Genomic DNA, 15,305 nt, shown 5'->3' with positions numbered 1-15,305 from the left:
GGGTGAAACAACTTTGTTACGCAGCAGCTTGGCAGTGGAATTTGGAAGTGAACCCAAGTCATCTGACTTACAAGGTCATTTTCAAAAACCGCTGTGGGCAGCAGAACAGCATGTGCATTATATTAAAACAATCCATCCTCCAAAAGGTAGCCCTTGTATATTGTTGGTGAGAATGTAAATTGGTGCAGCTACTATGGAAAACAACACAAAGATTCCTCAAAGAATCCAGCAATTCCACTCCTAGGTATATATCTGGAAAAAATAAATACACTAATTTTAAAAGATACATGCACCCCAATGTTCAGCAGTCAGCTCAGTTCAGTTGCTCGGTTCTGTCCGACTCTTTGCTACCCCACGGCCTGCAGCACGCCAGGCTTTCCTGTCCATCACCAACTCCCGGAGCTTGTTCAAACTCCTGTCCATTGAGTCGCTGATGCCATCCAACCATCTCATCCTCTGTTATCCCCTTCTCCTCCTGCCTTCAATCTGTCCCATCATCAGGTTCTTTTCAAATGAGTCAGTTCTTCACATCAATTGGCCAAAGTATTGGAGTTTCAGCTTCAGCATCAGTCCTTCCAATGAATATTCAGGACTGATTTCCTTTAGGATTGACAGGTTGGATCTCCTTGCAGTCCAAGGGACTCTCAAGAGTCTTCTCCAACACCACAGTTCAAAAGCATCAATTCTTCAGTGCTCAGCTTTCTTTATGGTCCAACTCTCACATCCATACATGACTACTAGAAAAACCATAGCTTTGACTAGATAGACCTTTAGGGGTAAAGTAAATGTCTCTGCTTTTTAATGTGCTGTCTAGGTTGGTCATAACTTTCCTTCCAAGGAGCAAGCGTCTTTTAATTTCATGGCTGCAGTCTCCATCTGCAGTGATTTTGGAGCCCAAGAAAATAAAGTCTGTCACTGCTTCCATTGTTTTCCCATCTATTTGCCATGAAGTGATGTGACCGGATGCCATGATCTAGTTTTGTGAATGTTGAATTTTAAGCCAGCTTTTTCACTCTCCTCTTTCACTTTCATCAAGAGGTTCTTTTGTTCCTTTTCGCTCTCTGCCATAAGGGTGGTGTCATCTGCATATCTGAGGTTATTGATATTTGTCCCGGCAGTCTTGATTCCAGCTTGTGCTTCATCCAGCCTGGCATTTTGCATGATGTACTCTGCATAGAAGTTAAATAAGCAGAGTGACAATATGCAGCCTTAACGTATCCTTTTCCCAATTTGGAACCAGTCCATTGTTCCATGTCCAGTTCTAACTGTTGCTTCTTGACCTGCATACAGATTTCTCAGGAGGAAGGTCAGGTGGTCTGGTATTCCCATCTCTTTTAGAATTTTCTAGTGTGTTGTGATTCACACAGTCAAAAGCTTTGGCATAGTCAATAAAGCAGAAATAGATGTTTTTCTGGAATTCTCTTGCGTTTTCTATGATCCAGCAGATGTTGGCAATTTGATCTCTGGTTGCTCTGCCTTTTCTAAATCCAGCTTGAACATCTGGAAGCTCTCAGTTCACATACTGTTGAAGCCTGGCTTGGAGAATTTTGAGCATTATTTTGCTAGCGTGTGAGATGAGTGCAATTGTGCAGCAGCTTGAACATTCTTTGGCATTGCCTTTCTTTGTAATTGTAATGAAAACTAACTTTTCCAGTCCTGTGGCCACTGCTGAGTTTTCCAAATTTGCTGGTGTATTGAGGGCAGCACTTTCACAGCATTGTCTTTTAGGATTTGAAATAGCTCAGCTGGAATTCCATCACCTCCACTAGCTTTGTTCATAGTGATGCTTCCTAAGGCCCACTTGACTCACACTCCAGGATGTCTGGCTCTAGGAGAGTGATCACAGCATCATAGTCATCTGGGTCATTAAGATCTTTTTGTATAGTTCTTGTGTGTATTCTCACCACCTCTTCTGAATATCTTCAGCTTCTGTTAGGTCCATACAATTTCTGTCTTTTACTGTGCCCATCTTTGTATGAAATGTTCCCTTGGTATCTCTAATTTTCTTGAAGAGATCTCTAGTCTTTCCCATTCTATTGCTTTCCTCTGTTTCTTTGCACTGATCACTTAGGAAGGCTTTCTTACCTCTCCTTGCTATTCTTTGGAACTCTGCATTCAAATGGGTATATCTCTCCTTTTCTCCTTGGCCCTTTAAATCTCTTCTTTTCTCAGCTATTTGTAAGGCCTCCTCAGACAACTATTTTGCCTTTTTGCATTTCTTTTTCTTGGGGATGGTTTTGATCACAGTTTCCTATCCAATGTTATGAACCTCCATCCATAGTTCTTCAGGCTCTCTATCAGATCTAATCCCTTGAATCTATTTGTCCCTTCCAGTGTATAATCGTAAGGGATTTGATTTAGGTCATACCTGAATGGTCTAGTGGTTTTCCCTACTTTTGTCAATTTAAGTCTGAATTTGGCAATAAGGAGTTCATGATCTGAGCCACAGTCAGCTCCCTGTCTTGTTTTTGCTGACTATGTATAGCTTCTCCATCTTTGGCTGAAAAGCAGATGATCAATCTGACTTTGGTATTGACCAATCTGGTGATGTCCATGTGTAAAGTCTTCTCTTGTGGTGTTGGAAGAGGGTAATTTGCTATGACCAGTGTGTTTTCTTGGCAAAATTCTGTTAGTCTTTGCCCTGCTTCATTTTGTACTCCAAGGCCAAACTAGCTTGTTACTCCAGGTATCTCTTGACTATGTACTTTTGCATTCCAGTCCCCTATGATGAAAAGGACATCTTTTTTTTTGGTGTTGGTTCTAGAAGGTCTTGTAGATCTTTATAGAACCATTCAACTTCAGCTTCTTTGGCATCAGTGATTGGGGCATAGACTTGGATTACTGTGATATTGAATGGTGTGCCTTGGAAACAAACAGAGATCATTCTGTCATTTTTGAGACTGCACCCAAGTACTGCATTTTGGACTCTTTTGTTGACTACGAGTCCTCCTACATTTCTTCCAAGGGATTCGTGCCCACAGTAGTAGATGTAATGGTCATCCGAATTAAACTTGCCCATTCCAGTCCGTTTTAATTCACTGATTCCCAAACTGTTGATGTTCACTCTTACCATCTCCTGTTTGACCACTTCCACTTTACCTTGATTCATGGACCTAACATTCCAGGTTCCTATGCAATATTGTTCTTTACAGCATCGGACTTTACTTCTGTCATCAATCACATCCACAGCTGGGTGTTGATTTTGCTTTAGCTCAGCCTCTTCATTCTTTACCGAGCCCTTCCCCAGTAGCATATTGAGCACCTACCAACCTGGGGAGTTCTTTCAGTGTCACATCTTTTTGCCTTTTTATATTGTTCATGGGGTTCTCAAGGCAAGAATAGTGAAGTGGTTTGCCATTCCCTTCTCCGGGGGACCACGTTTTGTCAATAGCCAAGATAGGAAAATAATCTAAGTGTCCATCAATAGATAAATGGATAAAGATGTGTCATATATATGCAGTGGAATATTAGTCATAAAAAGAATGAAAGTTGGCCATTTGCAACAACATGTATGGACCAAGAGAGTATTGTGCTTCATGAAGTAAGTCAGAGAAAGATAAATACTGTGCGTTATCACTTATATGTGGAATCTAAAAAATAAAACAAATGATGAATATAACAAAACAGAAATAAGCTCACAGATACAGAAAATGAACTAGTGATCATCAGTGGGGAGAAGAAAAGGGGAGGGGCAAGATAAGGGTAGAGGATTAAGAAGTATAACCTACTATGTATAAAATAAATAGGCTTCAAGGATATATTATGCAGCACAGGGAAATATAGCCATTATTTTACAATAAATTTAGTGGAGTATAATTTGTAGAAGATTTTGAATCGCTATGTTATACACATGAAACTAATATAATATTGTAAATGAACTATACCTCAATTTTTTAATTAATTAAAAATAAAATAATATAAAGTCCCTCTCCAAATGATAGCTGCCAGCTCTGTCTCAGACATGAACAGTGAAGGGCTTCTTTGATCCTTCCAGCAGAGCTTAGGTCTTTGGAGAACCTCTGTACCCTTCTCTCTTCACCTTTTCCATAATTCACTCTCTCAATCTTTGGTGGTTGGGAAGCCAGTGGGAATGGCAGAGTTAATACCGCTCATGGAATGGAATAGTAAAACCCCATGGGCTTACCATTTAAGAAGGCATAGCCAGTGCCATGATCTAGAGTTGAGGATTCGATCTAGTGATCCCAAGCCAGACAAACCCTGTGGTGTCTTAGATAGTAAAAGTGTTACCCAGCCTATGACCCGGTTGATACAGAATGTTCTTTCAGTGTCACAGGTGAGCGGCTGACTGATCCAACACCACAGTGTGCCACAGAGAGTAAAGGGTGGGGAGACACAGCATGGGGCAAGGGAGCCAAAGGGAATGGCATCAATTTAGAGAGAAGAATGCCGTGTCTTTCTAAAGCAGTTCTTCCTCCTGCATATTTGTACCTATTAGGCAATTTTTGTTCAAGATAGTGATAGTATTTATGGTGACCTACATTTCTTCGGTCAGTCCAGAAGTTCTGGATGAGGAACTAAACATGTAGAGGTCACACCACTCATTTTTGTGGCACACCCATCCTATAATTGCAGGAAGAATAGAAGTAATTAAATATTTTTAAAGTTACATATGTATTGTATAGCTTCTCTACAAAGAATAGTGACTCCGAAATACGAAAGACAAAAATATCATTCTTTGGGGGAGTAGAAGAACTAATTATTGAGAAAGAAAGCTGGATGCAGTTTTTTAAAAGTCTGAAGCAGAATTTTTTGAATAGAATGTTTCCATCTTGGAAAAGTGATGAGGCATAATTTCCTCTTTGACTAACAGAAGACCACAAGGGAATTTTTGAGAACAAATTTTTTGAGTCATCTTATTGGTCAGATCAATGCCAAAAAAATCTAAAAAATGAGCACTTTACGAGTTGTTTGACATGAACTAATATTGTTATGCTGTGTTGTGCAATAAATATTTGCATTTCAAAATTGCAGTTTACTCTTATTTTTTCAATTTTACTTAAAAAAATTTCTGACAAAAATATATCAAATCTATTAGTCATCCCCCAAAATCTGGTGTTTTAAATCCTTAAAATAATTTGGTTTTGCTATTTTTATGGAAACATTTTAAGAGATAACAGGTTGTTCTCCCTTACATTGCTTTGTAGATTAGTATATTGGATATTATTGTGGGTTATTTGTTTATGCTAAGTGTTCTTCCCATATGATGCTATCTATAATGAATACTTGTAACAAAACATAATTGATATTATGAAGTCCATGGCTGTATCACATTTTTTATACAAAAGAATACTAGTATCTTTTATTGTTGTGGTTTTACACCTAAAGTGAAATCCACAACATCTATTTTTCACATTGGATTTTTTACTCTGAGTGTCTTCTCACTTGACCTATGAAGTTCTGTCCCATGTCACAACAGGTTGTGATGTACCATGTGGAGGATTACCATGCTATAATTGAGGTGGTAATAAATATGCCACTTAAGATGTGGTAGTTGTAATTTGTCTTTACAGATCCTTAATTGGGGCAATGAACAAGCAGACCATGATTCCCACTATTGCTGCACACGAGACCTCTTTAGATTGAATGAAATGGTTGTGGTTCTCCCACTGAGTTCACAGCCAGTCTCCATGGACCCATTCCAGAGGCTGACAATAGGAGCCTAGATTCAGCGTGTAAGAACATGTCCATGAAACAGCACCTCCGGGAGCCAAAACTACAGTTGCTCCATCTTGCATTATTCACAAACTGCTGATGTGGCAGACAGCCACACTGGTTAAGGAGTAAAAATACTCGCGTATAAATCAGAATGTTAGAGAGCTATTAGGTTCTGTTGTATGATGACTTGAAATTCACATGGGAAAAAAAAATTTTTTTTTAAATGCATCTCCAAGTCTTTACAGAAGAAATGAAAGTGAAAATTTAAATGTATAATGCCTTCAAATTAACAGGGTTTCAGCATAAAAAATTAAGTTACATTTCACACACAGCACACACACAATAAACAATATTGATTTAGAGGCCTTAGAGAAATCCTTAATGCCTCTTCTCCCTTTATAGTTGAAGAGGGAATTTCAATTTCCTGGGTCATAAGTCCAGTATTACATCTGGTCTAACGTGTATATGCACATGCATGTCTATGATGTTTCAAGTTTATTCTTTATTGTACTGAGATTATGTGATAAATAATGGCATAAATTAATAAAATATAGAAAGGATAATTTTCTAGTTGTCAAGCACTGGAAATACTGCAGTATTCTTTTGTCCTATACTGTAGTTTCCTTTTGAATGGGGGAGAGTGCTCATACTTACAATCAGACTAATGCCTAAAATACAAGTTCTTTTTACTATTGAGGTCTTTATGCCTCAAATTGTTTTTCAAGTATTGTGGTTTTGCAGTAAATTTTTATAAATCATTGAGAGAATAAGTCACTAAACTTTTAGTTTACAAAGGAATTCACATTTTATTTCACTTTACAATATTACTTTATAAATCCCTACTATGAGAGTTAGAAAATTTATTTTCTCATATATAAGAAACATTGTAACAAAGTTATGTATGAAAGTAAAATTATTTTAAATATTTGATTCCAATTTTCTTCTATAATGAGGAGGGAGTAGTTTAGAAAAACGAAGTTTCAGGTTTTCTCAAGATGCTTGGCCTTAGTGTACTCTTCTTTAAATAACTGGGTAAAATACTGAAGAATAGAAAGCTATTAACAGCAACCCCATTAATCTTAATAGTGTAAAGGGAAAACAAGTAGAATAAATGCTGACAGTCTCTCTCTTTTTTAAATAGCTATCAAAGTATGGTGTAAATTGGTGGATTGGACTTCGAGAAGAAAGAGCCAATGATGAATTTCGGTATGGACCTAGATTAATTTGCATTTAACCCTGTTTGACAGGTTTTTTATTCGCAGAGTGATTGGACTAGATCTTAGTGGTTAATTTGTTGAATAGCTTTCAAACATTATCTTTAACTTATAAATTTTCATTTCCCTAACTAAAGACATGAGTATTTTTTTTAATTTAATAAAATAATTATGTCTCCAGTTCATACCCCAGAACTCCAAAAATGGTCTTAAAGACTGAATGTGCAGAATGAGAGAAGACTTTTAATTTCTTAATTTTCTTGCAGTTGGAGAGATGGATCACCAGTAATATATCAGAACTGGGACAAAGGAAAAGAAAGATCTATGGGCCTTAATGAGAGCCAGAGGTGTGGCTTCATTTCATCCATAACAGGTTATTTTATTAATCCATTTTTGGGTTTATAATGCAAGCATAATTTTCAGAAGACTTAATGTCTCCTTTTAATTGCATTAATTCAGTGAGAAGGTTCTGTTTGGTTACTTTGCTTTTCAACCATGTGTGTTTAATTTCATCAGTCTTAAGTTTCCTACAGCTTGTTCCATGCATTTATGTTCTTTAAAATAATTTACATCTAGATAAGTCCTTCATCTTGAACCAAAACTACCAAAAATGTGCCTACTGAAATGGGTCAAAAACTTGCCTAATACTGTTCTCTATGAAATTTGAATATGGACCCATTAAAAAAAATCTCTTTTTAGTATCCAGTGTATAATTGGCCAGAACTTTAACCTCTGAAATTTTTTTCCATTTATGAAAAATTTTCCCTGAATTCATTTTTTATTACACATTTGGCCTTAATTGCTGCTTGCCTTAGAACACCAACGCCCTGCCAGTTGGACTTAGAGGTACATGTATGTCTAAGCTGGGTTTTTTCATTCTGTGCATCAGTGCAGTGTTATTGGGGTTGATTGTCCACTCATATCCATTCCGCTTTCCATCCAATAAAAGGTAATGATGTTCCTAACAGATCCTCCCAAGTCAGGAGAAGTAAAACTATGGAAAGCCATCTCTGGCTTAAGGGCAACTGCGGAGAAAGGAGAGGAAAATCCATGTTGTTAATCAGCTCGCTTTTGCCAGCAGGTGTCACAACAGCCTACAGAAAGGCTGTTTGTGATTCTGGAAGAAGAGCAGCTAATCTGAATTGAAAATAGCATTCCAGCCCCTCCTTCAAAATGCCAATATCTTTTTGGCTCATACCCCTCACACTAGAAAGCAGAATCTTCCCCTGCAATTTACGTGCATCCTTGTCCTGTTCTGGAACTTATGACTTGAATGCTAATGAAATACATTCTATAATCTTTACTCTGAAAATAAAGACTTTCTAATTATTTTCTAAGAGACTGAGGACTTTGGGATACATCTTCCTGAGGGCATGTCTCTAATCAGTGTGTGTTTTGTTCAAGGGTCAGTGTTGAAAAGTGCTTCTTCCTTGGAAGTTCCTGGGTTATTTTTTTCTAAAAATGTTTTCTAAATTATTATATTTTTAAGAATTAGAGTAGAAATGATCGTCTATTATTTTAGAATCTTTTCCCTCTTTTTACCTTGAAGTGGAATACTTTAAAACAGAATATTTATTTATCTTAATCTTTCAAAAATTCATATTTTCTGGCTTTTATTAAACATTAGGAGATTTGGAAATAGCAGGTCCCCAGTCTCACATGGCAACAACTGATTAAAACTTGCACTCTTAGTAAAATAAAAATATTACTCTACAAAAATATCCTTTGTTAAACAAGTCAAATGTTCCTAAAACTTTCAACAGTGTTGTGATTTCATTTCCAATATTTGTTTGCATTTTTCTTGCATTTGCAAAATTTCTACAGTCTTAAATTAGAAATACTAATTTGACATTTTCCCCAGTAAGCTCTTGTCACAGAGAACTCTATAGTTAGTAGTTAAATATAGTTCAATTTCCAGATTTAAAAAAGTATGGTAAACCAAAGCAGTCACACAAAAAATTGACCGTTACAGAATTTCTACATCACCATTATTTTCTATTATTTCTAACCATTTTCTCCTCCAGGTCTCTGGGCTAGTGAAGAGTGTTCAATTTCTATGCCTAGCATCTGTAAGCGAAAAAAGGTTTGGGTCATAGAAAAAGAGAGAGAGATTCCAAAACAACATGGAACATGTCCCAAAGGATGGTTATATTTTGACTATAAGGTAAACTTGTTTTCAAAAAGTTGCTTTTGTTTTTCTTTTGTAGATGTTAATTTTAGAATGTAATCAAAAGTGGGCCTGGCTTTGAAAAACCATGAGTTGTCCATTGGACCTGGAATTTTTTTGTCACAATTTTCAAGGCATTTGAGAAGTTTTCTATTTAGCGACAGATCTCTTGAAATAAGATGGTTTTGTCAAAAACAGCTTTGACACCACCCTTCATTTGTATACTCAGTTTTTGCCACTGACATTGTCATTCATTGTGCTGTATGACTATTTCATTTAGGTGCGATGTGCGTGCATGCACACGTGTGCGTGTGTGTGTATCTAGGCCATGTTCCCAAATGAGCTGTCAACTCCAGAGGGCCCAGACTGTTTTCTTCTTTTGTGTCTTTCTGCCTGGAGCCCACATAGAGCTCTACACGCCTTGTGAATTGACCAACTAATAACGTAGCTCAGTCAACTTTGTCTTGAGCCTCATAAAGCTGGTGCTTCCATGAAGAATTGAATATTTTTTTAAATTTTTTAAAGTGGCCAGTGGGGATATTGTAAGCCAGATTTATTATTTCTGATACTGTCTCCAATTAAGGCCAAAATTTCCCCTCCATTCCTTGTTTTAAAATAAAATTACTTTATAGGCCTTAGGTGGAAGTAATTAAAATGCATCTCAAATTATAAATGTTTAACTCTTTGATAGTTAAAAAGCTCAAACTGTGTCATAATTTCATATACTAATATGAAATTGCTCCTCCAGCATAGGCAATTTTCAGTCTATATGTTCAGTTACATTGGCAGGGCATTCTCTCCCTTGTGATCTTCCTCTCATTGTTATGAGGTCATGTGTATTTAATACATATTTATTGAGCACATACATATTTGGGACTGATATTTTTAATTGTGGTAAAATTCACATAACATAGAATTTACCATCTTAATCATTTTTAGTGTTAAGTATATGCTTCCCTCATAGCTCAGTCGGTAAAGAATCTGCCTGCAATGCAGGAGACCTGGGTTCGATTCCTGGGTCGGGAAGATCCCCTGGAGAAAGAAATGGCAATCCACTCCAGTATTCTTGCCTGGAAAATCCCATGGAAGGGAAGCCTGGCGGGCTACAGTCCATGTGTTGCAAGAGTCAGACACGACTTGGCGACTTAAACCACCACCATATGCATGTTGCTGTGCAATGACTCTGCAGACCTTTTTCATCTTGTAAAACTGAAACTCTAAACCCATTAAACAACAGCCTCTCACTCTCCCTCTTCACAGCCTCTAGCAACCACTACTTTACTTTGTCTTTATTAATTTGACAGCTTCAGATACCAGACGTGAACGGAATCATATAGTACTTGTCCTTTTGTAACTGGCTTATTTCACTTAGAACAGTGTCCTCCACGCTCACCCATATTGTAGCAAGTGTCAGAATTTCCTTCCTCTTGAAGACTGAATAATACTTCATCAAATGTACATAACACATTTTGTTTTTCCACTTATCCATCAATGGACATTTGAGTTTCTCCCACCCTGTAGCTACTTCTGCTGGCAATTACATATATACATACATATATGTATGTGTGTGTGTGTATATCTTGTTTTATTGAATGTTTAAAATACACAGAACAGTTATACCATCTTACATATGAGAAGACTGAGGCTAATAATGTTGTGTAGGTTTTTTTTTGAAACTTACAGCAAATAAGTCTCAGGCTGAGAATCAACCTCAGATTTTCTGACCCTGAGTATTGTCCCCTTCCTACAGCTGCCACTTCATGTAAGTCCTTAAGAATTACCAAATCACCTTAGCTCTGGGATACAATCAGTCCAGCGGCAGTGTGAGATATTTTCTAAAATAATATAGTCGTTCTCTAAAATGTTATATAGTATAGAGATATACTGCTTTTAATAGTCGAGAGAATTCCCTGATGGTCCAATGGCTGACTCTACATTCCCAATGCAGAGGGCCTGACTTTGATCCCTGGTCAGGCAACTAGATCCCACATACCGCAACTAAGACCCAGTGCAGCCAAATATATGAATAAATAAATATCTTTAAAAAATAATTGAAACTTTCAGTGCTTCTTATTTCTAAAACTATAAAATATTTTTACCAGTTATGAATTACATATATATTTCAATATGACAAAATACCAAATATTCAATAGGATTTGAGTATTACTAAGTTTTTTATTAAAACCTTTGACAATTGTTTTTTAGGTTATTTTATTGTGGTAAAATATGTAATATAAAATATGCTATTTAAGCCATTTTTAAGTGTGCAGTTCATGGCATTAATTACATCCACAGTATAGTTCAGCCATCACTTCTGTTTCCAAAGCTTATCATCATCCCAGACAGAAACTCTGTAACTGGCTAAGCAATGCCTCCCAGTTCCCTTTCCCTTCCAGCCCATAAAGTGAAAGAAAGTGTTAGACGCTCAGTTGTGTCTAACTCTTTGCGACTCCATGGATTGCAGCCCACCAGGCTCCTCTGTCTATGGAATTCTCCAGGCAAGAACACTGGAGTGGGTTGCCATGCCCTTTTCCAGGTGATCTTGCTGACCCAGGGATCAAACCTGGGTCTCCCACATTGCAGGCAGATTCTTTACCATCTGAGCCACCACGGAAGTCCCCTCCAGCCCATGGTAAGCTCTAATCTATTCTCCATCTCTATGAGTTTGCCTATTCTAGACAATTGAGATAAATGAACTCATACAACGTTTGCCCTTTTGTGGCAGGCTTAGATAACTTAGCATAATGTTTTCAAGGTTCACCCATGTTATAGCATGCATCAGAACTTCATTCCTTTTATGACTTAATATTCCATATCACATTTTGTTTATCTATTCATTTGTTGATGGACTTCAGTTATTTCTACTTTTTAACTATTATGAATAAATCTGCTAGGAACATTGGCATACACAAGGATCTTCTGGAGTCCTGTTTTCACTTCTTTGTGGTATATACCTAGAAGTGAATTGCTACATCATATGCTAATTCTGTGTTTAACTTTTTGAAGAACCAGCAAACTGTTTTTCACAATGGTTGAACCATTTTATAATCCTGCCAATAGTGTATGCTAACAATTTTTCCACATCCTTGAAAACACTTGTTATTACCCATGTTTTTGATTACTGCCAATACTCAGTTCAGTTCAGTTCAGTTCAGTCGCTCAGTCGTGTCCGACTCTTTGCAACCCCATGAATTGCAGCATGCCAGGCCTTTCTGTCCCTCACCAACTCCCGGAGTTCACTCAAACTCACGTCCATCGAGTCGGTGATGCCATCCAGCCATCTCATCCTCTGTCGTCCCCTTCTCCTCCTGCCCCCAGTCCCTCCCAGCATCAGAGACTTTTCCAATGAGTCAACTCTTCACATGAGGTGGCCAAAGTACTGGAGTTTCAGCTTCAGCATTGTTCCTTCCAAAGAACACCCAGGACTGACCTCCTTTAGAATGGACTGGTTGGATCTCAAGAGTCTTCTCCAACACCACAGTTCAAAAGCATCAATTCTTCAGTGCTCAGCTTTCTTCACAGTCCAACTCTCACTTCCATACATGACCACTGGAAAAACCATAGCCTTGACTAAATGGACCTTTGGCAAAGGACCTGTTGGCAAAGTAATGTCTATGCCTCTTAATATGCTATCTAGGTTGGTCATAACTTTCCTTCCAAGGAGTAAGCGTCTTTTAATTTCATGGCTACAATCACCATCTGCCATGATTTTGGAGCCCAGAAAAATAAAGTCTGACACTGTTTCCACTGTTTCCCCATCTATTTCCCATGAAGTGATGGGACCAGATGCATGATCTTAGTTTTCTGAATGTTGAACTTTAAGCCAACGTTTTCACTCTCCTCTTTCACTTTCATCAAGAGGCTTTTTAATTCCTCTTCACTTTCTGCCATAAGGGTGGTGTCATCTGCATATCTGAGGTTATTGATATTTCTCCCGGCAATCTTGATTCCAGCTTGTGCTTCTTCCAGTCCAGCTTGTGCTTCTTCCAGTCCAGCATTTCTCATGATGTACTCTGCATATAAGTTAAATAAGCAGGGTGACAATATACAGCCTTGACGTCCTCCTTTTCCTATTTGGAACCAGTCTGTTGTTCTATGTCCAGTTCTAACTGTTGCTTCCTGACCTACATATAGGTTTCTCGAGAGACAGGTTAGGTGGTCTGGTATTCCCATCTCTTTCAGAATTTTCCACAGTTTATTGTGATCCACACAGTCAAAGGCTTTGGCATAGTCAATAAAGCAGAAATAGACTGCCAATACTAAGTCTAGTGTTATCTCATTGTCGTTTTGATTTGCATTTCTCTCATGACTAATGATGTTGGGCATCTTCTGCTGTGCTTATTGACCATTTATATATTGTCTTTGAAAAATGTCTGTTCAACTCTTTTGCCCACTTTTTATTTGGGTTGTTTTTTCGTTATGGAGTTGTAGGAGATCTTTATATAATCTAGATATAAAACCCTTATCAGATATATGTTTTGTAGGTATTTTCTCTCATTCTTTAGGTTGTCTTTTTACTTTATTGATAATGTCCTTTGATGTATACAAGTTTTTAATTTTAATGAAGTCCAATTTATCTGATTTTTTTTCTGTTGCTCACATTGTTGGTGTCATATCTAAGGGATATGTTGTTAAATCCAAGGTCACAAATATTTACCTTATGCTTTCTTCTAAAAGCTTTATAGTTTTAGCTTTTACATTTAGGTTTTAGTCCATTTTTAGTTAATTCTTACACCTGAAACTTTTTAACAACTATTAAAACAAGTATATAGTAGAGTGCTCTGAAGGGAGCCACCACAAAGGAATGCCTTTCTTGCCTCAGAGTCACAAAAGCATGAATAAAACTCTTCTAGCTACTAATCATAATCCCTCCCATATGTAAATAAAGAATATTTTAAGGCAAATCATAACAAGTCATATACTTGGCATTGCAGAAATAATTCTTAGAAGCTTACAATGGTAGTTTTTGGCCATTGTCCTTTTCCTAAACTTCTTATCTACACAGATTAGCTCTATTCCAAGTTTCCTTGAGTGTAAACATGAGGAATATATACACACACAGGCAAGGTACAGTAATGGTGCCACAGACCTAAGGCAAAAAAATAACTGAATGCTTCCTTTGAAAGAATACAAAGGTGCATGAGTAAAGCACAAACACAATCATGAGGGGAGAAGGGCTTTCTGAGGCTAACTGTGGAGCAGGATTAAAACACCCTTGTTTAGCTCAGGGGCTATTTTTAATCTTTATTGATAACTAATAGCTAGATTTGTGGTTTATAGCTCTGATTGAATACTTAGAATCACCGGGTAAGCTTTCTGAAAAGACTATGGTGCAGGTGACAGCAGAGAAGGCAGTGGCACCCCACTCCAGTACTCTTGCCTGGAAGATCCCATGGATGGAGGAGCCTGGTGGGCTGCAGCCCATGGGGTCACTAAGAGTCGGACACGACTGAGCGACTTCACTTACACTTTCATGCATTGGAGAAGGAAATGGCAACCCACTCCAGTGTTCTTGCTTGGAGAATCCCAGGGACGGCAGAGCCTGGTGGGCTGCCGTCTATGGGGTCGCACAGAGTTGGACACGACTGAAAGCAACTTAGCAGCAGCAGATGACATCCTAAAGATTCTGATTTAATTGATCTGCATGGATCCAGGCATTAGCATTTTTGAAAAGCTCCCTCGGTTATTCTAATGTGCAGCCAAATTTCCCCAGCAATGCAACAGTTGTACAGTTGAGTCTTGGAACCATTCAGAGGATTTGATTACTAAGGATATGATCACAGCAGGCTTCATGAGAAGTGACTTGTTACAGGATGAGGTTTCAGGGTCCCCAGGTGTGTCTTCCCACCCACAGTACCCTCCTCAGCATATTAATGGCTAAAATCCCACCACTAGAGTCTTATTCTTTTGCCTTAACACTTTCCTTTATGTTCTTTATGGGAAATATTTCTGAGGTTGCCTCATCTGTCACCTCCACTTCAGAATAAATGGGTTTATAAGATCATTAGAAAAGCTGGAAAGAGGAGAATTAATGGTTGAGAGGAGTGGAAAGCCCAGTGGGGATAGTTCTGAATAACAAAAAAGCTACAGAAGGAAAATTGAGACAGCAATGATAGACATTACTCACTTCAGAGTTCTAAATAAACATCAATATGTTTCACTAAACTTTGCTTCTTGCTTGTTAGTTCCTAGGACTAACTCTTATTGGTTATTTTTAAGGAAAAATATGCTATTTACCATTAAGAGTT

The 15,305-nt window shown here is 37.7% G+C and overlaps 1 protein-coding gene across 2 annotated transcripts in view; it reads left to right on the top strand.

Moving 5' to 3' along the window:
• The window catches only part of PLA2R1 (phospholipase A2 receptor 1), a 125,303-nt gene that overhangs the window by 89,598 nt on the left and 20,400 nt on the right, over positions 1–15,305 (top strand). For both annotated transcript variants that reach the window (XM_018063574.1, XM_018063573.1), the window contains exons 18-20: positions 6,818–6,882; positions 7,157–7,263; positions 8,915–9,054. In XM_018063574.1, the coding sequence (XP_017919063.1) occupies positions 6,818–6,882; positions 7,157–7,263; positions 8,915–9,054 (312 nt within the window). The remainder of the gene's footprint in view (positions 1–6,817; positions 6,883–7,156; positions 7,264–8,914; positions 9,055–15,305) is intronic.

The sequence above is a fragment of the Capra hircus genome, chromosome 2 (assembly GCF_001704415.2).
Source record: "Capra hircus breed San Clemente chromosome 2, ASM170441v1, whole genome shotgun sequence".
NCBI lineage: Eukaryota > Metazoa > Chordata > Mammalia > Artiodactyla > Bovidae > Capra > Capra hircus.
The sequence above is the reverse complement of the archived record's forward strand: the minus strand, read 5'-3'. Positions and strand labels throughout refer to the sequence as shown.